This window comes from Rhinichthys klamathensis, unplaced genomic scaffold, assembly GCF_029890125.1.
Source record: "Rhinichthys klamathensis goyatoka isolate OS25496 unplaced genomic scaffold, OSU_Roscu_1.1 h1tg000007l_1, whole genome shotgun sequence".
Classification (NCBI taxonomy): Eukaryota; Metazoa; Chordata; class Actinopteri; order Cypriniformes; family Leuciscidae; genus Rhinichthys; species Rhinichthys klamathensis.
The window spans coordinates 98,216-122,715 of record NW_026606560.1 but is presented as its reverse complement, the minus strand read 5'-3'; the positions used below and the strand labels follow the sequence as shown (position 1 = coordinate 122,715).

Below are 24,500 nucleotides of genomic sequence, written 5' to 3'. Positions count from 1 at the left end.
TTAGTGAGATATCCATATCAGACACAAAATCGAACTAAAATACATGAGAGTTTGAGCCAAGCTTGTGGATAGTGGTGCAAGAAGCAGTTCAAAACAAAGTGGGACCTTTCTCTGAAAACTGTATAAGCAAAGGTGGACATAACAGGAGGAAGACCTGAGAAAACCTCATGTCCTTAAACAGTAAGTAAGCAACTGTACTCCGAAGAAGAGAAAGAATGGAACAAAAGAGAACATTTAGGTTGTAGCAAGCTCCTTGTGAGAAAGTTAACATGCCGAGTTGCCTAATACAGAACGCCAGACTGAAATAGTTATGACAATAGAAATAAAATGTCAGAATTAGTGTACTTGAGTGACAGGGTTAGAAAGAAAAGAAAAGAAAAGGAATGGTGTTTGTATTTGTACAAAGCCGGGAACATGTCTTGAGTGCTCTACACAGAGGAAGGTGCAGATAAGGGCTGAACCAAAGCAGACCAAACATACAGCCCATGCTCAGATTGTGCTAATAAAACAATAGAACAAAAAGACTGAATAGACTTTGGTCAATGAAATTCCAATGTACATTTGTGTAATATATCCCATATATTATAAGTTCCTGAAGAAGTAACACAATAAAAATACTACCATAACTACGTTCTTTAGTTCAGATTATAACGAGCTGTTCAAAATGGTTATAAACACATTAAATCATAAGTTATCAGTAAGCCTAGATGGAAACATTAGTTAAAGAGAGATACAGTAAGCATTTTAAAATTAGCCAAAATAATGTATAAACAAACATGTAAGGGGTAAAGGATGATGGATGTTCCAATTCTGTAGAAATCTAAAGTTTTGGGGAGCAGATTCTGTGTGAGCCTGCTTACCAGGCGTCTGAGATGGTTCAGCCCGTCTCTGGTTCATTGTGATTGTCATAAAAGCTACAGAAATAAACCCTCAAACTATGAACTTACCACAAGACACAATAATTAAAGTGGGAAGAGGAGGGGTCAGCAACCAGGGAAATAAAAAAGGAGAGAACAGAACATATTTTAATCAGGAAACCAAGAAACTCCTCGAAAGCTAAACAAAACACGTACACACAAAACAAACAGCAATACTACCAAACTCCATAAATCAATACTTTACAAAGAAACACACACACACAAACACACAAAGACTAAAACCCAACAATAAACATGCAATGAGGAAGAAGCAGGCAGTTAAAAGTGCACTAAAGGGTCTTTATTAAATAGACAATTAGGAGACAGTGCATTCCTGGTGTAATGCTGCAAATATGAAGGTTTTGTTGACTCGCTGCCATGCAAATAATCGAGTGAGATTAATACTAGTATACAAACATATTGGTGTAAATGAGAACTCAGGGGTCGATTTAGTTTGCAATGAAACAAAAGCTCATGTAAAGAGAAGGTCACTTAGATGTCACTTTCAGCACATGAATATAGATGTTTTAAACTGATGATCACCAGGACATGTCCCTTTAGAAGAAGAAAACCGCATCATTTACCAAGATACCAAAAATGTTCTGATATTTTCTAAGCTGCTTCTGTCTCTAATTCATGCTATTCTTCATTTGTTAAAGACATACCCCAAAGTTGATAATCGTGTCACTGTTAACCCACCCTCATGTCATTGCAAACCTGTATGATGTTCTTTCTTCCGTGGAACACTAAAGATGATTTGTTGAAGACATACTGGTTGCTATTTTCCATATAAAGCACAACAGTGCCCGGTCACTTTTTCAGCAACTATGGTTTCCGGAAGTATTTTCCTATTAATTTTATCATAGGGATTTAAAAAAAAAAAAAAAGGAGTCTGTTAAAGCATTATATGCCCTGAACTAAACCAACCAGCAACCAGTTGAATTGCATTACAGGAATACAGCTGTTAAACACAATTAGTTCTTAAAATAAGTCAAAATAATGTGAACTGATGACTTCAACAAAAGCATATGCCATCCATTTGGAACCTCACAGTAGGTTTGTCTTTAAAGTTTTATAGGTTATCATTAACAAATCAATTTTCCTATGGAGAAAATGAATGGGATTGTACTTCTGGAACCTGATTGTTGCATTCTATAATGAAGATAAATGTCTGTTTTTTTATGTCCTATTTAAAGTATAATAGCTCCAACTCCAGTTGCATGAAGAAACCAGTATATTATTCAGAATATCTCCTTTTATGTTTCAGGGCACAAATTAAAGTCATACAAGTTCGGAATGACATGAGGGTGAGAAAATGATGACAGAATTTTCATTTCTGGGCAAACCGATCCTTCAAGGTTATCTACATGTCTCGCATAAATCGAACCCTGTGCTTTTGAGAGACATAAGACATAGATGGCAGTGCTGATGAGAGAGACGGATGAGGAAGTGAAATGAGGCATTCGTGAATAAATCTGTTATTAGTGTTCACAGTGGCTCCCATGCATGGCCTGTCAAATTTAACAATGTTAACATCGCTTTTTCCTTAAAAAAAAAAGAGAGGGGAGAGAGAGAGGAAGATGAGAAGAGGGATGCTGCTGCCCACACACCACTGACAGCAGTCCCATGGAAAGAGAGATGGAGGGATGGACGAAGAAATGAAAACGTCCATAAAAATGTTAATGGGTCAAATTCAAAGCATAGAGTCATGATAAACGCCCACAGCTTGCACGTATGGGCCAAGCATTAACCATGAAGTTTAGCACCTACCTCCCAGCCTGTGCTCTGTATAACAGAGAGAATACAGCACAAATCAACATTCACAGGTCACAATCACCCTCTTTAAAAGCCCAGACTCACTGCAAAGCATTGTGGGAAACAATCGTTTCTGCACTCTAAAAAATGCTGGGTTATTTAATCTACCCAACCGCTGGGTTATGAAATGTTTTACCCATTATGGGTTATTTATATGGATTTTGACTCAACACATGAGTTGCACAAAATAACCCAAATTCCATCTACCCAACATACATCGGTTGACCCAGCACGTGGGTTGTTTGTGCTTCGAACGTCATCACATCGTCACCAGACTCAGAGTCCATCGAATCCACACACCGAGCACTCGTCACAGAGAACCTGACTGTTCATCCAGCGAGGCAAATAAATTAAGGTTTGTGTACACTACATGTCTAATTCACATTGTCTGTATTGCGTTACTTATTAAGGTAATATTTTTATATTGTCGAGGCTAGTTGGTTGGTTTGTCTAACAACGTAGCTAACGTTAGCCATTTAGCCGTTATCATGGAAGCACTGGCTATAAGTAATTGAGCGCGCTCTTTTTTCCCTGAAGCATTTAAAGTGAAATGCGAAGGCAAAACAGAGTGTTAGACTGATTAAAGTATGTAAAAACAGTGAGATAACCTGATATGTCTGACTAAATGCATTTATGTGCATTTATTTAAGTAACTTAATGTGATGACCCACAATAGATAAGAACAAATGTTTAAATATAAAATGGCGGCCTGGCAAACGACAAGGGCCAGTTGAGAAATATGTAATAAAAAGTTTGGGACTGCTGTAGGTGTACAGCAACCACTGCTGTAGACTGTTATACTGACAGTCGTGCCCTGAAGGTTATGCCGTGAGCAGCCACAAACATTCTTGTGAAGCATAGACAATTTACATGTATGCAATTTGTCATATGAATTGTATAGGGAGAGAGGGAGGATTGTCTTCTCTATATTTTGTGATGCTAAATAAAATGGCTGTTTAAAATAAGCTCTTTTTGTGTTTGTTTCAGATCAATTGACAGCTTTATCATTAACACTTCGACAGAGTGGCAGCTGACAGACCTTGTTGAAAGATTTAAAGGTAAGAAATATTTGTTTTCCCATCCACAGCATATCAAGTCTGCATTGCTACTCAAGCCCTTTTCAGACATTAATTCTTATGAAATATAATTTCCTATTTTTTTTTCACTAGCTTCCATGAAATGTCAAAGTGACCAATAGATGAATAGGGCACATGTCTTTTGTAGGCTTTCAGTGCTTCATTCTATTTTGTAATAACAAATGATGGAATATGCATGTTTATTACTATATCTTTTTAATTTACATTTAATTACCCATACATTTTTGTTTTGTACTCTGTTGTAAAAACAAATATGTCTTTGTGTTTTCTATTTTTGTCTTTCAGATGAGGGGATTGATGAGGAGAGTTTTATTATTTTAGATGATGAGGAACCATCAACCAGTTGATCCCAAGAGCTGGCCCTAGGCTGAAGTTCATCAAAACATTTAGAGGACTTGTAAGATCAATGTAGACGTCACATCAGAGGCTCAATTCTTCAGTTTTCCACACACTGTTATTATTTTAGTATTTAATAGTTTCATTGGGAAGATGGCTTATACTGTGCAAAAGGCAAATTTCAGGGGGTATCAAGAGTCTTTTTATGCATTTACGTGCAGTACACCATGTAAACTCAGCGTCAACACATTTCCAGTGTAGTGGAATCACAGGTATGCCATTCCACATCGTATTGACACCTATGTCTTCCTACAGATGGGGTTGGGGAACTCGCCCAGAGGCAGCTGCCAGCCTTGCTTTCACCTACAACTTACAAAGTTGGCCGTGGTGCGAAAGTGGTTCGCCACACCATTCAGGAATGCAGCTTGGCCTTCATCGAACATAAGCCCGTAAGTCCTCAAGCACATCTAAATGGGAAACTTTATTCATTTTATCAACATATCTGAGCTCAAGAATGTGTGCACGCACACGTGCATATCCAGGGTTGTTTTACTATACTATAGGCATCAAATATAGCCTGACAGTATTCGTAAAATAGCCGTTCTACAAGCTTACAACATGTTGGTCACTATCAAAGCATCCTGGGCTTCTAGAACACCTCAGCAGTGCCACATGCTGATTACCTCTGTACCACACCGCACTGATGCAGTCATTTGTTCTAAAACAGGCACCAACAAAGTATTGAGTGCAGAAATTAACATATTTATCAGAAGGTTGACACTTTTGTATTTTAACCCATTTGGACCTGACTCTATGAGGTTGACTCTAAAGAAGTCTTCTAAATCTACAAAACATTTGCGGGCCACCTATCTGACCACCTAACCCGGCTACCTATCGGCCAGATAGGATAGTCAGATAGGTGGGCCGCACGCATTTTCTTAGCATGTTTATTGTAATGATAGATCCATCAATCGATTTATGCCTTTTTAGGTCAATTGAGGTCTGAATCCTTTTTTAAATTGTTTTCTGTAATGTGAACTATGCCATAACCATCAAGACTTAATCCAAAAAGGTTTGGAATATTTCGGTATGTGCAATGAAATGACTATTACAGTTCAACTTTTTGAATTAGAGATGCACTGAATCTTTTCCAAATTGTAAAGCTAACTAGACTTTATCATAAAACAATAATTTCTCTAGTGAGGACCAGGAAAATGGTCCTCACAATGTCTATATTTTAATTCTACTATAGTAGTCGGTAGACATTTGGTCCTCACTCGCACTCTCTCACTTGCTCTCTTGTATTTTCTCTTTTTTAGCCTGGAATAAACATGGTGGAGTACCTCCATGAGGCCAAGGCATGCAAACCATACCCCCACAAATGCCAGGAGGAGAGTCTAAAATGGTAAAGTTTATTCAAAGTAGAATACTTGCTTGCAAGTAGAGCTAATGGCTCTTAATAGCAGACTGTTGGCCTGTTGAATGTTCAGCCATTTAATTCGGAATTGTTGTTTTGCTCTGAATGTTTTCCTACCTGAGTGATATGAACTGCACTAGTTCTGCTATATTGTTGATATGAATTAATGTAATAAAGAAAAAATTTCAAAGATTCCATTGTTGTTTTGTTTTTGTATTGTTTAAGTGTTTATTGCATAATATATGCATAAATCTAGCATGTATTCTGTTATAGGTTTGTAGTTTAACAGTTTTATAGCTATGGGTAGTCTATTGCAATTTATTTTCTTAAATTGTACTGTAATGTGTTAGAATTCATCTGGCACATGGGTTAATTTCACCCAGCATTTGGGTACACTATATAACAAATATGTAGTTGAATCAACCCAGAATTGTAATTAATTTGACCCAGCATGTGTGTACACTATATAACAAATATGTAGTTGAATCAACCCAGAATTGTAATTAATTTGACCCAGCATTTGGGTACACTATATAACAAATATGTAGTTAAATCAACCCAGAATTGTAATTAATTTGACCCAGCATTTGGGTACACAATATAACAAATATGTAGTTTAATCAACCCAGAATTGTATTTAATTTGACCCAGCATTTGGGTAAAATATTTAACTCATAATGTTGGGTTAAAAATCACCAACCCATCTTGCTGGGTCAAAATAACTACTGTTGGACTGGTGAAATATTGATCCAGCGGTTGGGTTATAAAACAACCCAAGTTGTGTTATTTTTAACCCATCATTTTTAAGAGTGTGAAAAAGCATACACTACTGTTCAAAAGTTTAATAAAAACAATTAATACTTTTATTCAGCAAGGATTCATTAAATGGATTAAAAAAAAATCTTAAAGACCCCAAACTTTTGAACAGTAGCATATTTGTTAGACTGTATCCACCATGCATGACTATTAATCCATTTATACTGCATGGAATAATATAAAAACTTTTTTTTTTTTTTTTTTTTTTTTTTTAGAAAATACAGTGTTTTGGGTGGTTCCCAGGGATTTTCTATACAGACGCTAAGGGTGCATGTAGTGTTTTTTAGCATGTTGCTATGCAGTTTCTAGGTTATTCTGTGTGGTTGCCAGGTCAAAAGGGTCACCCCATGCCTCTATGATATTCTGGTCACCTCTTTCAATCTATGTCTTTGGGATTTTTTTGTATAAACTAGTGTTGACTGCTCACAAAAGTTTATAACACACTTCTCATCAACCAGCCGCACAATTTGAGGTATCATTTATATCGATAGCACAGATAGAGTAGTTGTTCAAATCATTAACCCTATGTACAGTATGAGCAAGGCCCATTCACATTAACGATGATAACTATAACTATGACGTTTAAACAAGCGTTCAAATTCTAAGAGAATAGCAGAGTCCACACCACAACTATAACATCACAGAAACAATAACGTTGGAATAACTTTCAGAAAAATTTTGCAGCTGAAGAATGGTAAAACATTAACAGCTAGTCAGAGTCCATTTGACTTGAAAGAGCTTGAACAATTAAACCGGAAGATGACATAACTGCGGTGTGCGATTATAATAAACAGAACATTATCATCCGTTGGTGTGGACCCCTAATATAGTTATCGTTATAGTTCTCATTCTTAGTGTGAATACAACTCATAATGCCCAAGAAAACTAACTGAAAAGAGTCCACATGCTCACAGTCACTCTGATGTAGAAGAGATAAACAGAGACATGCAGTCTTGATAATGCAAAGTCTCTTTCACATGTTACACATAAATCACGTCTGTGTGTATACACAAGCAAAATATTGCCAAGTTAGACATCTGGCAGATGCTTTGTACTACTAGGCCAAGTCCTGTTGTCTTAAGGGGCTTTCCCACCGGGTAGTTCTAGGAAGTACCCACAAGGGTGGTTCCCCGAGAACTAATGGTTCCCCTAGAAACATTTTCCTGGTTGCATTCGCACCGCCAGTAGGAACTTTATGAGAACGCCAGCCAGAGCCTGAGCACATAGTGCTCGCATTCTACGTGTTCATTAGTTTACGATCTAATACGTTATTAGATAGAACGGTTATACAAAGAAAGTAGACAGTATATGAAAAAGTATTAGCGTTTGCCATGTGATTGATGCCCAATGTCGCTAGCTGAGCAGCAATACATAATCGTGTTTCTCTTGGTCCTTTCAAAGTTGCGTTGGATTTTCTCCTTAGCGCAAAGGTTAAGAGGCCCATCTAGCACGTTTTTCCATGTTCGTAGAGTTAGTTTCTGGAGTAAATATATAGGCTATAATCTGTGTGTTTACACAGCTTTTTTTTTTTTAAATGGAGGGTGCTGGTGTTTCGCGTGCGTTCGGAAGATCAGCGTATACTAACGTCACTGATAGTTCCTATAGTGCTGGTTTAGACCCTACTCTGAAGTAGGAGCTAAATTAGTTCCTCCAAAAGGAGTTCCTAGAACTAAAATCGTTCCTAGTTCCTGTGGTGCGAACACGCCAAAAAACGGGTACTTCCGCCAATAGTTCTAGGAACTATGAAAAGGTTCCTCCGGTGCGAAATCCCCTTTATACGCATCAAGAGGCTAACAGAGTCTTTATTTTAGGATCCAAAACAATGAAAACTCCCTTTTTAAAGCATTTACCTGATGCACAATTTTGCCAAAGGCTTCCTGAAGTTTACCATGAATAGTGGCTAGCTTCTTGGCATCCCTGCTGGCCTCGTGAATAGGAATGAGCACTTTGTAGACTTCGTTCACTGCTTCGTACATACCAGCCTGGAGACAAATAAATGATAAAAAAGTGTCTGATGTCCGATATAAAACAATATGATGTAATACAGTTAAATGATTGCATATTAGATTGCTGAAATAATTTTTTTTTTTTTTGCACAATATATACTCAAAATATTTGGGAAAAAATAGGTTTACATTAGGAGTCTTTAGACATGAGATATACGGGTAAGGTGAGGGTGGGTTTTGTGGTATGGTCAAAAGATTAATTTAAATATTACATAGTAACATAATACACAAAAAATGAAGTGGGACCAAAAATGATAAATTATCAGTATAACTCTGAACATTTATTTAAAAAAAACAATGCAATAAAATAAATTATTATTATATACCAAAATGTAAATATGATACTAAACACTTATTTAACAAGTTAAATATTAGTATACATATGAATCAATGAAACAATTAGAAATCTAGCCAAAATCATGATAAGAGGTCATTTAAACAACATAGTAAATATCTCACCATAGAAAAGGAGGCTGCAGCTTGTTCCAGCAACCCAACTAAGCCTGCCTCAGTGAAGTACTTCCCAGAGCAGATACCCTCCTCATCCGGGGACACCACATCATCTGACACAGCAGATTCTTCCAGCACATTAGAGGAAATGTTCTGTGGTGTGAGAAAACCTCATTAATATATTACAATCAAAAAGTAAATGACTGATGCATCATTATCTTTGTCACAGGGTGCAGCAGGAACCTGAAATGTGACACAGCCCACAGGCAGGTACTTGCGGTCCTCCAGCATGCTGAGGTACTCTGCCACCAGGGCGGCGCTGTGTACTAAGCATTGGGCTGCCTCTGCATGGTTATTCCTCTCGGAGTGCTTCCCTGCCATATTTTGCAGCCAAGTCAGCCGTAGGTCTGGGGATGTCTGGTAGCCCTTAGCAATCCTACATAACAGAAAGGAGACATTTGTCTAGAATCTAGATCAATACTGGAGTAAGTTGTGAATTTTGTTTTTTTGCATGTTTCTGCAATTGAAGCTTTATCATAAAAACTGCATGACTTTATTTTAGAAAATTACAAGAATGTTTTTTTCCTATACACAAACATCCAAATGTTTTTTTATTCTTGAAAGAAGTCTATTATGCTTACCAATTCTGTATTTATGATTAAAAAAAAACACAAAAACATTAATATTGTGAAATATTTTACAATATTTTAATATATTTTAAAATAGAATTTACTCTTGTGGTGCAAAATTAAATTTTCAGTAGCCTTTACTCAAGTCTTCAGTGTCACATGATCCTTCCAAAATCATTCTACTATGCTGATTTGGTGCTTCAATGTTAATTTTTTTGTAGAAACCACAATACGTTTTTTTCCCCCTCAGTATTCTTTGAATAGAAAGTGCAAAAGAACAGCATTTATTTGAAACAGAAATATTTTGTAACATTATAGATGTCTTTACTGTCACTTTTGATCAATTTAATGTGTCCTTAAATATAATTATTTTCTTTAAAAAAAAAAAAAACTTTTGAAGAGTAATGTATAGTTTATTAATAATTTAAAAAAATGCAATCAGTACTGACAGTAATAGTTAGTTTGTAGTTATTAATATAAATATATTTTATATATTATAAAATCTATTTTTAAAACTATTTTTCATGCTAGATTAACTTCAAGGTAGCTAATATATTAATGTATAGTACCTGTACATGAGATCAATAAGCATCTCTGGATCTTCTTGATGTTCCTTCATTTTTACTGTGTCCGATAGAATCATGTGAAGGTTAAACACCAGATCTTGAACCTGAAACCAAAGCAAAAATCAGTGCTTTGTGTCAAGAACTAGTAAGTACATTATGGAAACAGATTTTTGAGCTTCACCTGGTCCGGGAAGGTGGTTTCTCTGAGCTCTAGGTCCTCCTCTGCATACGTGAGGATGGTCTTGAGAGAACGCCGCAGAAACTCCTCATTGAAGTTCTGGGATGTACCCACGAGAGATGAAAGAGACATGGTCACCTGCATTTTCACTCGTGCAAAGTTCTGAAGGAGAGAGAAAGAACAAACGAGATAAAGCCTCTCACATATTGTCAACAAAGAGAATAAATAGAGACTAAAAAAAAGTAACAAGTATATCAGTTTATACATGTCTATTATTTCATAATTTAGTATACAAATAACAAATTTTGAATGGCAGTGTATAAAACAAAATAAAAAATTCTATAAACAACTCAGCAGTAGAGATATGGCATATTTAGACTAATACAGGTTATATGTACATGTGCTATATGTACAATGTGCTGCGGTACAGAGTTGTACACACAGAATATACTAATATTTATGGGGATTACGACAGAGTGTTTTTCTCACATTTCCAATCTCAAAGTTCTGTCTCATGAGGAGGTATAGGGAGGCGCTGGCATGGGCTCTGATGGTGCCAATGCTACTGCTACAATTCCTCAGGAGACGCAGGCACAGGTCAGCACACTGCTCTGTCTCTTCCTCAAACAGCAGCTCTGGAAACTAAACGCACACATTAAGACTTCACAAGAGGTCACACTTCATAATAAAAGGTACAACATTTAAGGTATTCACCAAACAAATTACCATAGATTAGTAGGAGCTAAACTGGTCTAAACTCAACAAAAGAAATCTGGTCTTTGACCTGATCAGCAGTTACTCACCTTTGACACGAGAGCTCTCTGTGTAGCAAAGCAGTGTTGCAAATATAGGGCACTTTGATTGCATGCCATGCTGTGGAGAAGGACCTTCAGAACCCCTCCCAGAATGCTTTCTTTGGACTCTGTCACTGACACGGTCTATATGGCACATAGAGAGACCATAACAGTTACAATAAAAGTCTTCTTTTAAAATATTGACAGTTATTGATAGTAGTTGAGATCATTACCTGAACTATTATTTCTAGCGTATCCAATATGATGAGATTAGCTTCAGTTGCCAGGTTGCCATCAATAATTGCTTCATGCTCCAGCTCAGCCCTGGTCCTGACAAACAATGAGGTAACGAATGGTTAGAATGGTGCAATATGGCAGGTACAACATGGAGTGTATCCTTGAATGCCACCGCAATCTCCACACAATCATTCAAGTGAGTGTATACAGAGGAAGGGTGTCCTCTGCATACAGACCAAATATTTTGATCCAATTGCACATTTGTACTTGAGTACGTTTTTATCCTAGTCTGTGTTGTACAATCTGTACAATAATAACCTAAACTTTCCCATACATAGACTTTATTTATTATTAGAATATTTATAATAAAGGAGGAAGGAAGGGAGAAAGAAAGGGACAGAGAGAGAGAGAGAGAGAGAGAGAGAGAGAGAGAGAGAGAGAGAGAGAGAGAGAGAGAGAGAGAGAGAGAGAGAGAGAGAGAGAGAGAGAGAGAGAGAGAAGAAGAAGGAATGGAGAGAGACAGGAAGGAAGGAATGGTGGATGGGAGGGAGGGAGGGAGGGAGGGAGCAAGAGAAATTCAGGGAGAGAGACAGGAAGGAAGGAAGGAAGAGGGAGAGAGAGAGAGAGAGAGAGAGAGAGAGAGAGAGAGAGAGAGAGAGAGAGAGAGAGAGAGAGAGAGAGAGAGAGAGAGAGAGAGAGAAGGGATGGAGGATGGGAGGAAGGGATGGAGGATGGGAGGGAGGATGGGATGGAGGATGGGAGGGAGGGAGGGAGGATGGGAGGGAGGGGGGAGGATGGGAGAGAAAGGAAGGTAGAAAAACAGGAAGGAAGGAAGGAAGGAAGGAAGGAAGACAGGAAGGAAGAAAGACAGGAAGGAAGACAGGAAGACAGGAAGGAAGACAGGAAGGAAGACAGGAAGGGAGGGAGGAAGGGATGGGAAGGAGGAAGGGATGGGAAGGAGGAAGAAAGGATGGAAGGAAAAGGGAAGGAAGAAGGGAAGAAGGGAAGAAGGGAAGAATGGAAGGAGGGAGAAAGGAAGGAAGAGAAGAAGGAAGGTATTGAATATTTAAATATAAAAAAAATATTAAAATAAATATAAAAAAATAGACTTTTTACTTAATCTTTACACTTTGCTTTTACTTTGCCTTATTCTATGTGCAAGCATATCCTAGTGAGCTTACAAACCTAACTAAGAAGGGCTCCAGGCGTCTCCCATTGTGTGGTATGGTTCCCTTAAACCTGCATGGTACACGATTCATTCAATAGAGGCCACACACAAACTTGTCTGTATCATAGCCCTGTACCAAAGCTTTAAGGAAGGAGAGAGCCATGGCCCTGGCTGATTATTGTTAGAAGCAGAGAGGATGGACTGTTGTTAAAAGGTTTTTGAAAATGTGGTATAAACCGTATTGTTAAACTGCATCTCTGCACCTGGAGGTTCACTACGTACATGTATCGTGCAATCCGTGATTAGGCTTTGCTCATCAGGATGTTTCACACTTTTTACAAGCCAAATCTAAAATGTAAATGCTACAAAAACAAAACTTGCATTTGCTCTTAAATTAAACTTGAGTATAAATTGAATATAGTCTTTTTTTTAGTTAGACTTCACACGTAAACCATAAAATGCATAATTATTTTTCTGCAGGTTTATTTTACATTTTATTTTATATTGGAAATCCGTTTGCACACAGCGGCTCCAGGAGGTAGAGTAGCGTTTTAAATGGGCCCATAGTAATTTGAATTCCATATGAATTACCACTGAATGGGATTGGTTTGAAAAAGGTTGGAAAGTTCAGAAGCATCCACACAGCCTGGTGCTTGTCCCTTTGCAAAGGGGAGCCAAGTCAGGCCTGTTATTTAATGACATCAAACAATAACCACCAGAGAAATGAATGAAGACCAGTGGTTATCAACTGAGGGGACACAACCCAAAGAGGCATTAGAAAACTTCCAGGGTGTGCATGTTAACCGGATGCATGAAAAATAGCGGCAAAATACTTTATATGAAGATGTATTTACTAATACACTGTATATACAAAACACTACTGTGTACATTCACCATGTGGCATACAAATAGAAACACGGTCATTTTGAGTGCTACATGATGAATGTAATCAATAGCTTTCACTATAGAACATAACCTATGCAATTCTTTGCCAAAACACTATCAAGTGGCACCAGCAAACATTGCAATTGCAAAACATAGGCTAAGACTCTTAAGTAACACAGTTAAATATGCGATTTGAGAGGCTGGTTAAAGATCCGTGTTGCATTCTTGTTATAAACACACTAGTCATGTCATCCAAGCCGCATCCTACACCATCCCCCCAAATAAACACACACACACATTGGTCTGGGGGCAGAATCAGATTGTGGTCAGTAACAACTGCATCCAAACCAATCTAAGCACCAGTAGAGGAGAGCAGGACAAAAGCAAGAGGGGGAGGGGCTTTAAATTCAGGTCTGAAGCAAAGCAAGGGGTCATTGAAAGCAAAGAACACTTCAGCTGTACAATACCTGACTGATCTCTGGCCCCTAAACACACGGTACATGAAAGAACAAGGTCAAATAAAGGGGTTATTTGAGGTCAAATGGTTAATAGTTGTTTCTGAATAAATATGGGAAAATATGGGTCCCACTATTATGAATGTGATCAAATTAATAGTTTTATGGAAGGGGGAAAAAAGCAGTTCTCTCAATATGAACATATAGAACACATAGACAATGCATGAAATCCATAAGGCAAACCAACTAATTACTAAATTACAACAATTTAGATAATTAATATGTGAATTTAAAAAATAATAAATGCATGTCTTTATTTAAAAACATTTAAATTAATATTTTTAAAGCTGCAGTCCGCAGTTTTTCCTCTTTGTCGCCATCTCTGTTCGAAATCTGCAATTGCAGTTATTCGCGGAATTATCAACTTTACGTGAGTTGTGCCTCGGCATGGCACAGCGCGGATGAATCCGATGTTTTGAGGAGAATGTGCGGCTGTCAGTCGCCGCGCCGGTGTGGATACTGTCATTCAGAATCACAGATTATTCTTTTTGGATGTATGACCAACATAAGAATTTTTACCGGAAAATGTCATCTGAACAAGCAAGTAACATCCACTTTTGTTCTGACCAACTAAGGGAAAAAAGCATTGCAGTAAATCGTGCAAAAACGCTTATCATATCACGTAAAACCGTGCAAATGATACTTTCTTCTCAAATTGTAATGTTGACAACATCAGCATTGCGTGACTACATTTAAAGGGATAGTTCACTTTGAAATTAATTTTTGATATGTTTTAGCTTACCTCAAGGGCATCCAAGATCTAGGTGTCTTTGTTTCCACAGTATTTTCAATTTTGATATTTTTAGGTCAAACCGTTCTTGTCTGTCAGTCATATAATGCAGGTCTATGGTCACCACCTCAAAGAGCATGCACAGAGAAGTCCAAATTAAACATGATTTAATGACTCGTAAATGTAAGTACACATTGATGACCTAAGACGCGAAACGAGCGGTTTGTGTGAGAAAACGAACAGTATTTATATCGTTTTTACCTCTTGTAATCACAGTCACGTCCAAGTAGCTACTCTGAGGGTGTGGGCGCTTCTGTCTGCGCAAGCGCCGGCAAGCGCCCAGAAAGCCCCGGAACGTTGTCTGTAGATATACCGAAATCGTCTTCCATTGCGATTTCCTGTATATCTAAATATGATCTTCACAGTGAAAGGTAAAACTTCCGAAATCTCTGTGTAAACAATGAGTGACGTACACGCGCGAGAGATCACTTCCGGCGCTTGCCGGCGCTTGCGCAGACAGAAGCGCCCGCGCCCTCAGAGTACTTGGACGTGACTATGATTACAAGAGGTAAAAACTATATAAATACTGTTCGTTTTCTCACACAAACCGCTTGTTTCGTGTCTTAGGCCATCAATGTGTACTTACATTTACGAGTCATTAAATCATGTTTAATTTGGACTTCTCTGTGCATTCTCTTTGAGGTGGACCCCATAAGCCTGCATTATATGACTGATAGACAAGAACGGTTTGACCTAAAAATCTCAAAATTGAAAATACTGTGGAAACAAAGACACCTACATCTTGGATGCCCTTGAGGTAAGCTAAAACATATCAAAAATTAATTTCAAAGTGAACTATCCCTTTAATGCCCTTCAGGGGGATTGCAGGGGTTGCAGTCTCTTTTTTTTTCTGTAGCCACTCCGAAGTCCGAAGTCTTTTGCATTTTACAACGTGTGAATCTCCAGTTGTCACTGGTGATTGTCGTTTGAACCTTTCTGGATCCGCCATCACATTAATAAGTTTAATTATATCAAGTGCTGTGAGAAAAGGATATAAATCTCCACCTCCAACATCCTCACACGCAATATAGCCTACTAGCCGAGACTCCTCCTTTATGTGTACAGATGTGACGTAATGACGCAAAGACATGCTCGAATTTCCCGCGGAAATCACCATTAAAAACATTATTGCTTACTGTTTTGAATCGAGCTAAGGCAAGCGGATAGTTTTGAACACTGGATGGATATGTACTTGCTCAAATTTATTTTGGATCATTTTTTAACCCAAAAAAGCTCCGGACTGCAGCTTTAAATAGTTTAAAAAAGATTAACAATTATTAAAATGTATTATTAAAATTATATTCTTTCTTTCTTTATCTTACTACTGGCCTTATATGATGACCAGATTACAATGTTTGCACTTACATCAGCAAAGTTACATAATTGAAAAGGAAGTCAAAGTTCACACTTTAATTTTGGCTCTAAAAAAAAAAAAAAAAAAAAAAAAAAGAATATTTAATAATAATAATAATAATAATAATAAAACCATACTTGTCCATCTTTTCGCTGGTCTGACGCCAGTGGGTCATGTCTTTTCTCCAGCGCAGGTTCTCCTGGCTACCAAAAGCACTGCCTGATGGACTTCTCTCTGTATAGGAAAGGATAGAGAAACGGCAACATACATCAAATTGGGTCTGTGTCAAATTGGTTTTGAAACTTATTTCCAACAGAATATTGACCCTCCCCCAACTAACCAAGCTGCCCCCTGCTCCGCCGCACCATCTCCTGTCTGGCTCCAATACTGCCAAGGATGGCTTCCTCCAACTTGGCCTTCATGTCTTTAGATTTCTTAAAGGTTAGACTGTTCATACGTTCAAATGCTTTCTTGCCCTGCATGAATAAAAAATGGGCCTTTTTGTATGAGGTGGATGGGTAGAAACACACAAACACTAATTAATTTCACTCAACAGGTGTAGGGATATAGAGGAGCAGATTGTGTGTATTTATTTAGAGATGAATGGAAAAGTAAACAGACATAAATGAGACTATGTATTGCAACCAAGAGACCTAAAAGTGCTGTGGAGCAACTTCTGATTAATACATAAGGTTAAAACTCCCTCAAATATGAAGTTTATTCAAACCTTGTATTCGAAGCAGGAGACACAGAGGTAGAGCAGGTCCAACAGACGGTTGAGCTGGGAGACAGACAGGTCAGTGAACCATTTCTGAAGTACCATCTCATCTGCATTCTTCAGCACCCACAGCAGGCAGATGAGCAGACTTCGACTGGACTCAGCCGAGAACGAGCCATGCTGACGGGTGGCCTGGACAACAAGGTGTATAGATTTTAGTATTGGCATGTACTGGTATTCTCCTTTTTCATACACTGCATGATGAAGCTTTTATGTTGTATAACTTTGCTTTGGTCTAATTGTCTGTAACACCAAGTAATCTTTTCTTTTCATTCAGAATAATTATTATAATAGAAGTTATGGCTGCTTAAGATTTACGAAAATAAAAAAGGATGTTCACAAAAACTTGCAAAGGGTGCCATTTTTTCCCCTCTACTGCATGGATTTCTAAACTTTTTTTGTCAGCTAAAGTCTAAAATATTTACAAAGAGATTGAAATTTCATTATTTTAACAAGTTAGCATTTTTCGTTTTTTGATCAAATATAAAATTTTAAATATTTGATGTTTTATTCAGAATTTGTGGTAACACTTTACAATAAGGTTCATTTATTAAACATTAGTTAATGTATTAACTAACATGAACTAACCATGAGCAATTCATTTGTTACTGTTTTTGTTCATCTTTGTTAACGTTAGTTAATACAAATCCAGCTGTTCATTGTTAGTTCATGTTAGTTCACAGTGCATTAACTAATGTTAACAAGATTTTAATAAAGTATTAGTAAATGTTGAAATTAACATTAACAAAGATTAACAAATGCTGAAGAAGTATTGTTCATTCTTAGTTAATGTTAACTAATGTAGTTAACTAATGAACCTTATTGTAAAGTGTTACCGAATGTGTTGATGTCTTTTTCAAAAAATGTATATTTGTATAATTAAATTCATTATTAGCTTTTCCACCAACTCACAAACCTCCTGCAGTTTCTCCATGAACCCCCAGCGGTTCACAAACCCCAGTTTGGCAACAGATGGAATTGCATAAATGTCTGTTTTTAAACAGGTTTCCTATCTAAACACTTTTCCCATGTAATCAGATCAAACTCATGCCATTGGTCGCACCAACGTTTTGATTGTATATTATATATTTTATGCAATGTAATGTAATGTAATATAACAATGCATGTAAATGTAAATGTCTCTTCATACTAAGCTGCGATAGGATAAAGAAATCTAACATCAAACACATCTTTAAAAACCATCTCTTAAGAACAGTGAGGTCACAATACCTGTGGATTGAGCAGAAAACTACTAGGCCGTGACATCTGTGGCACAGATGTTCCTGCAATTGCCATGGCAACAGTTTGGCTGATCATACTGTTACCCTCAGCTTCCTGCTCCTCAGTACCTGGACCAACAGGACGCCCCCACTGATTATGGGATTCTGTGATGATAACAGAAAGGTTCAAATCAAAACTTTTTTTTTTTTAAACACAACATGGGTGAATATATATACACATACCAGTGAAATCATGGAGCTGAGGAAGGGTTTCCATGACAATGCCTATGAGTGGTAGGTAGAGCAGGGCGACTCTGGCTTTGACCTCAGGGTCAGCATAACGTGGGTCCGAGTCATGACTGGACAGCAGATTATGAACAACGCTGATGACCTTCTTATGGAGACCAAACATCCTACAGTAAGAGCAGAGAGTGTCAAATTACACATTTGGTAAAATCCAGATGGAAAAAAAACCTACAATTTAAATTAAATTTTATTAAAACTAATTATATAATAATAAAACTATTAAAATACAACATACATACATTATATACACTACCGTTCAAAAGTTTGGGGTCGGTACGATTTTAAATACTTTGAAAAGAATTCTCTTCTGCTAACCATGGCTGCGCTTATTTGATTAAAAATACAACAAAAATCAGTTATAGTATTAAATATTATTCCAGTGTAAATCAGCTGTTTTCTGTGTGAATATATAGTAAAGTGTAATTTATTCCTGTGATCAAAGCTGAATTTTCAGCATCACCAGTGTCAGTGTCTTCAGTGTCAAATGATCCTTCACAAATCAGTATAATATGAGGATTTGATGCTCAAGAAACATTTATTATTATTATCAATGTTGAAACAGTTGTTGGTCTGTCAGTTGTACAGTTTTTTTTTTGTTTTTTTAGGATTCTTTGATGAATAGGAAGTTCAAAAGAACAGCATTTGTTTGAAATAGAATCTTTTGTAACATTATAAATGTCTTTACTGTCCTTGATAAATAAAAGTATTGATTTCTTTCCTCCAAAAAATAAAAATAAAATTCTAACTGACCCCAAACTTTTGAACGGTAGTGTATATATATATATATATATATATATATATATATATAAAAAAAATTTAATTAAAATAATTTAATATATAATAAAATGACAAAAATTCATAGAAGAATGAAAAATAGGGCACACACCAGGGTACTGAGCCATCAGCCTCAGGGTCTAGAATCACAGCCAGCTCTGTCAGAACGAGACCGGCGAGGTAATGCTGCTCTCTGAAGGGCACAGACAGCTCAAACATGTTGGCTATCTTTTGGTCCTGCACATGGGTAGAGAAACCAGAACTCTGGTGGGAGACAATGAAAAACAAAACAAAAATGGGAAGAAAGTCTTTATAATCCAATTTTGTTGTCATTTAGAATTTATCACAGTTTGACTTTTCTCAGTTTATGTTTATACCTGAGATGTGGCAGAGGAGACTGAAGGAGAAGGGGATGCTGGGGGTGTAAGTAGACTGAATGGCAGGTTTAGGGTGACGTAGTGTTCATGGCTACAGACTATCCTCAGGAAATCCAGTCTCAGAGACTCTAGAGTGGGGTTCTGTAGTGCATAGAGCTTGGTGGACACCTGGGAATAGGAGAAATAGAAGATCATCAGAAAAGACAATGTGTAAAAAGCATAGCATGTTGTTCGGAGCTCAATTTTCAAGGTACCTGTTTCCAGTAGGTTTTGATGAGAGTGAAGACAAAGCCTCTATCCATGACTGACAGGAGGTCATTGAGGAAGAAGGCCAAGCTGGTGTTGAGCCTTTCCACCAACTCAAGATCCTGAAAAGACAGAAAAGAAATGAAATACATGAAACGGCAAACTCACCACTTCAAAATCTTTAACTGGGCACAGTATATATTAGTGCTGAAAAAATGAACTAGATCAAATCACAATTAATTTTCTGATTAATCGCAGTTAAAAACACTAACGTTTTTAATATAAGTTTTAATAATGTCAGTTAATCTCCAAATTAATGTAGAAATAATTTTTTTTTTTAAAGTAGCCTTTATTTTAAATACTTGTTTAAATGGCATATTTTTATGAATAAAGTCAAGTATCACTGATACTAATACTAAACGGATGCTGCATTAAATGCATATATATATTAGTGTGTATATATATAATATACTGTATATACATATATATGTGTGTGTGTGTGTGTGTGTGTGTGTGTGTGTGTGTGTGTGTGTGTGTGTGTGTGTGTGTGTGTGTGTGTGTGTGTGTGTGTGTGTGTGTGTGTGTGTGTGTGTGTGTGTGTGTGTGTTTATTTTTGTGCCCATGTGGACATATCTCTCTATATATTTTTTCCACAATAAATTATATTATGTAAAGCAAAATAAAAATGGTCAAAACTAACAAATGCAAAAAAAAAAAAATCTCACCTTCTGGAAACGTGAGACAATGTCACCAGCAATGGTGCTAACCAGAGCAGTGATGTCATCCATGAAGCGCTCAGGGAAGCGGTTCTTCCTGGGAGACTCCAGTCGGTCAGTAAAGTATAAGTGGTGTATGATGCTCTTAACCTAAAACGAGAAAGGATCAAGAACACTCTGTTCTTCTCACAACCTCAACAGCAGATGCTACACTTTTGATGATAAAGGAGGAAGCATGGAAACGTATGGGTGTGGTAGTTCTTACCATGAGCTCAAAGAAGAACCAGGCCTGTTGCAGGGCTCCCTCCCTCACGCTGCCACTGCTGACCACCCACTGCAGGGCAAGCTCCTCATGAAAGAGCTGAGAACAGGAAGGAACCATCAAAGAACCATTCACCACCAAATACACTGCATATAAGTCACTGTGTCTTAGTTCTAGTGTGGGATATGAAACGGTCCTTTAACATAATGTCCATTGGGATGCTGCAAGAGTGGGGAGGATTCATTATTCTATGGAGCAAACATTGAACAAATAAACAGCCCAATCAAACACAGTGCCCGTTACTGGGGCAAGACCAACAGTGACACATCATTCCCTCTTCATACAGTCTTCAGGAGGCATACATTGTAAAGAGAAGATCTTGTACCCAGCATCCACAAGTACATGACAATCACAGCAACAAAACAACAACAACAACATCCAGTCATCCCAAGACAGACAGGCGCAGGTGAGGAGAGGGTCGGCTCCTGCTCTCCAGGAATTGGTTCTCTACCTTTTTGGTCGGCAAGCGTCCTGTTAATGTTTGCAAGAAACTGGTGCTCTCAGTGTGCGATGACATGCGATTGCCACTGCGCTCCATGGCCTACGGGTGGGGATGAATGGAAGGGTGACAATAGATTAGTGTGGAGGACAGGAGTATGTGGTGCCATTCACCAACCGATACCTATACACACACACACACACTCACTCTCACACACTCACACTCACTCACACACACACACACACACAGACAGACTGCAAAAACTGTAATATCACAATAGATTTAAATATATATATATGCAATGACTATTAAATTGAACAATTACAGTTTTCATCAGACAAATGGCCATTCTGAGGGATATGGTGACTTTACAGAGTCTACTCAATAAGGAGACTGAAGAGATTTTTTTTTAAAGTGTTTTGGTGTGATAAATAAATTATGCATACTATGTATTTATGTATGTTCGCATGTGTTCATGTATGCATGTATGCTTGCTTTAGTGAATCAGACTATTACAGGCACTGAGTAATGAGAAAATAAAATGATTAGCCTTAACCAGGTGCCAGTTATTAAAATAATAATAATTAAATAAAAAAAGTTTCACGAGACAAACAAAACAATCACACACACACACACACGCATACATGTGCATGCAGCATATCATGACATGCCAAGCAGAAAGAAATGGAAATTGGTTAGTTCTGCCCATGCAATGCTTTTTAAAGTGAAATGGTGAATAAGAAAAATGAGGCAGCTTTGAAAATAACTGTTTTAGAAGAGTGAATGGGTTGAAAAAGTAAAAAAAAGGGCAAATGAAAAAAAAGGAAAATGCAGTGAAGGAGAAATGTGCCATGGAGTTATTAGATAATGCTGTTTTAGTGCTACTGGGAAGGGCTGTGTGAAGAGTGGGGTTCTGCTTAGTATTTGGGGGTTGGGATAGTCAGAATGACCTGCTTAGAATCGGATGTTGAGCCAGGGCTGGTCCCCCAGGGGGCGCTTTTGCACCCCATGGTATGCACCCAGGAGTTGGAGCGATCTAAGCCCTGCAAGCCAAGGGTGGCATCAAAAGGATCACAGGTAGACGCAAGCAAGCCAGGGAACAGTGAAAGGTCAAAGGTTACAGGTCAATGAAACAAGTGAGCAAGGGAGCAAGTTAGTTTATATTAATTTGTCATTTCTGAACAGCAACAGGTTAGAGTATCAAGCATCTTTAAGTAACAAAATAAAAAGGATTAAGGCCCGGGTATACTTCATTTTCCGCATTCCGCTCCGTCTCGCACACGGTCGTGTCCGCACAGCTTTTGAAGTATACTCAATAAGTGCAGATACGCGAGTTCCACACATGGGCAGTACAGTAGAATAGAAGAAGAAAGGTAGAAGATTCGCCAGTGTATGCAAAGTTTAGAAGAAGACCCAAAACATAAATGATGGAGAATGAAATGCTGCTTTGTTTACTGTTCTTGGAACAGCATGTTGCTCTGTATCGCTCTCTCTGCACTCTTTTTCGACTACTGCATAATATACCGGTATCACAACTGCATATTGCCAACTAGTGGGCTCTTCTGTCTCAACTTTCATCTTGTATGCGGTGTGTGTGGAGGTCGGCGGACCCTCCTGATGACGAAAATCATGTATTGCAGACAGTGTGCGGTCCGTCGCGAAACACGGATGGTTGAAGTATACTTTGGGCTTGAGTTTGGCACAGGTAGCACAGAGCGCATGATTGTGAAATCAGATTGATTTCATTTATACAACAGGAGAGAAAAAGATCAGTGGTTAGCACCAATAATACTTAAGTGAACCTCAAGTAAAAAAAATCTGTTCAGAGAATGTGGTTCATTATTCATGTCAACTACATCATATACACTACAATTTAAAAGTTTGGGCTTAGCAAGATTTTTTTTTAAAGAAATCAATACTTTTGTTCACCAAAGATGCATTTAAAGACTCAAATAAATAATTTCAATTATTTCAAATAAAAGCTGTTATAGACTATCAAATAATCCTGGAAACAATGTCACAGTTTCCACAAAAATCAAGCAGCAAACTTTCCAACAATGATAATAAGACATGTTTCTTGAGCACCAATTCAGCATATTAGAATGAGTTCTGAAAAATCATGTGGCACTGAAACTGGAGTAATGGCTGCTGAAAATTCAGCTTTACCATCACAGTTATAAATTGCATTTCAAAATATATTACAATCGAAAACAGATATTTTAAATTGAAATAATATAATTTCACAACATTACAGTTTTACTGTATTTTTGATCATATAAATGCAGTCTTGGTGAGCATAAGATACTTTTTTCAAAAACATTTAAAAAAAAAAATTCTTACTGACCCCAAACTTCTGATAGGTAGTGTATGCAGTAAATTCTTGAGTTGCCATGAGAACATTCAATAGATTTGCAATGTCAAAATTTTGTAATTTAAATTATTACATTTATTTTTGTAAAACATTTATTAAATATATTGTAAAATGTAGTTTTGAATGTAGTCTCCTTAGACTTTGTTTATTTAGATAAAGTTTATTTACAGCCATTTACTTAATCAAACATGTCAGTTTATTTATGGTGGAATAATAAATCTGTTATTAAATTTTGCATTTTACCTGATTTGCATAATTTATTCAGTAAATTGGACACTACAGCAAAGAAGTCAGCGCATACAAATCACTGAGCTATCAGCTACACATTCATCAAATGCAAACTGTAGAATGGATTTTGGCCACCGTTCTCAACCACACATTCATTGTGTTACAGTTAATTTTTGTTTTTCCTTTTTGCAAGTTTGTGTAACATGGGTTAAGTCCATAAAATGTTCCAGCTAAAGTTTGTCTTTCTGGTGAGCTATAGGTTAACCTGTAACATTGGGAAATGCTGATCAGCTAAGTCACCAATCTAGTGCAGAACATCAATGAACTATAAAAGCACTCATAAGAATAATGAATACAGTAGGTCCCATCCAGCTGGAGCAATCAAAGAATCTCTCAACAGCACTAATAAAAGACTTTGATATGTATATGAACTATGAAGACGTGCCTATAATATTAATAGAAAAGTATAATAGCCAACAGAGCAGCTGAAATGTGTCTACTTACCTTGCTGCCAATGATGGAGCGTACTTCATCATCTGGGGAAGTGGGAGTGCCAGAGATGTCTGGGTTGCTGTTGCTAAGGCTACGAGAGCGGTTAAGGTTGAGGCTTGCAGGTCTAACAGCAGAACGAGCCATTGTGGCATAATGCACTGAACCACCCAATCCTCCTGGGCCTAATATGCAGAACAGAATACATTAAAAAAGAAACGCATTGCAATAACTAATTTAACCAATCTTAAACACCAAAAGCCC

At 37.4% G+C, this 24,500-nt stretch overlaps 1 protein-coding gene across 17 annotated transcripts in view; it reads right to left on the bottom strand.

Moving 5' to 3' along the window:
- dock7 (dedicator of cytokinesis 7) overlaps window positions 1-24,500 on the bottom strand; it is a 57,020-nt gene that overhangs the window by 7,912 nt on the left and 24,608 nt on the right. For 3 of the 17 annotated variants that reach the window (XM_056258889.1, XM_056258912.1, XM_056258919.1), the window contains exons 22-45: window positions 24,252-24,421; window positions 22,099-22,191; window positions 21,161-21,250; window positions 20,653-20,748; window positions 20,397-20,537; window positions 19,680-19,793; window positions 19,426-19,593; window positions 19,161-19,312; window positions 18,212-18,381; window positions 17,979-18,133; window positions 16,698-16,880; window positions 16,311-16,467; window positions 16,108-16,204; window positions 13,779-13,796; window positions 12,444-12,497; window positions 11,255-11,351; window positions 11,031-11,165; window positions 10,717-10,869; window positions 10,231-10,389; window positions 10,053-10,153; window positions 9,098-9,290; window positions 8,864-9,007; window positions 8,249-8,380; window positions 2,688-2,702 (exon numbers count right to left, since the gene is read on the bottom strand). In XM_056258889.1, coding sequence (XP_056114864.1) covers window positions 2,688-2,702; window positions 8,249-8,380; window positions 8,864-9,007; window positions 9,098-9,290; window positions 10,053-10,153; window positions 10,231-10,389; window positions 10,717-10,869; window positions 11,031-11,165; window positions 11,255-11,351; window positions 12,444-12,497; window positions 13,779-13,796; window positions 16,108-16,204; window positions 16,311-16,467; window positions 16,698-16,880; window positions 17,979-18,133; window positions 18,212-18,381; window positions 19,161-19,312; window positions 19,426-19,593; window positions 19,680-19,793; window positions 20,397-20,537; window positions 20,653-20,748; window positions 21,161-21,250; window positions 22,099-22,191; window positions 24,252-24,421 — 2,987 coding nt within the window. The remainder of the gene's footprint in view (window positions 1-2,687; window positions 2,703-8,248; window positions 8,381-8,863; window positions 9,008-9,097; window positions 9,291-10,052; window positions 10,154-10,230; window positions 10,390-10,716; window positions 10,870-11,030; window positions 11,166-11,254; window positions 11,352-12,443; window positions 12,498-13,778; window positions 13,797-16,107; window positions 16,205-16,310; window positions 16,468-16,697; window positions 16,881-17,978; window positions 18,134-18,211; window positions 18,382-19,160; window positions 19,313-19,425; window positions 19,594-19,679; window positions 19,794-20,396; window positions 20,538-20,652; window positions 20,749-21,160; window positions 21,251-22,098; window positions 22,192-24,251; window positions 24,422-24,500) is intronic. The other 14 variants (XM_056258894.1, XM_056258898.1, XM_056258904.1 and 11 more) reach the window with 13 other exon arrangements.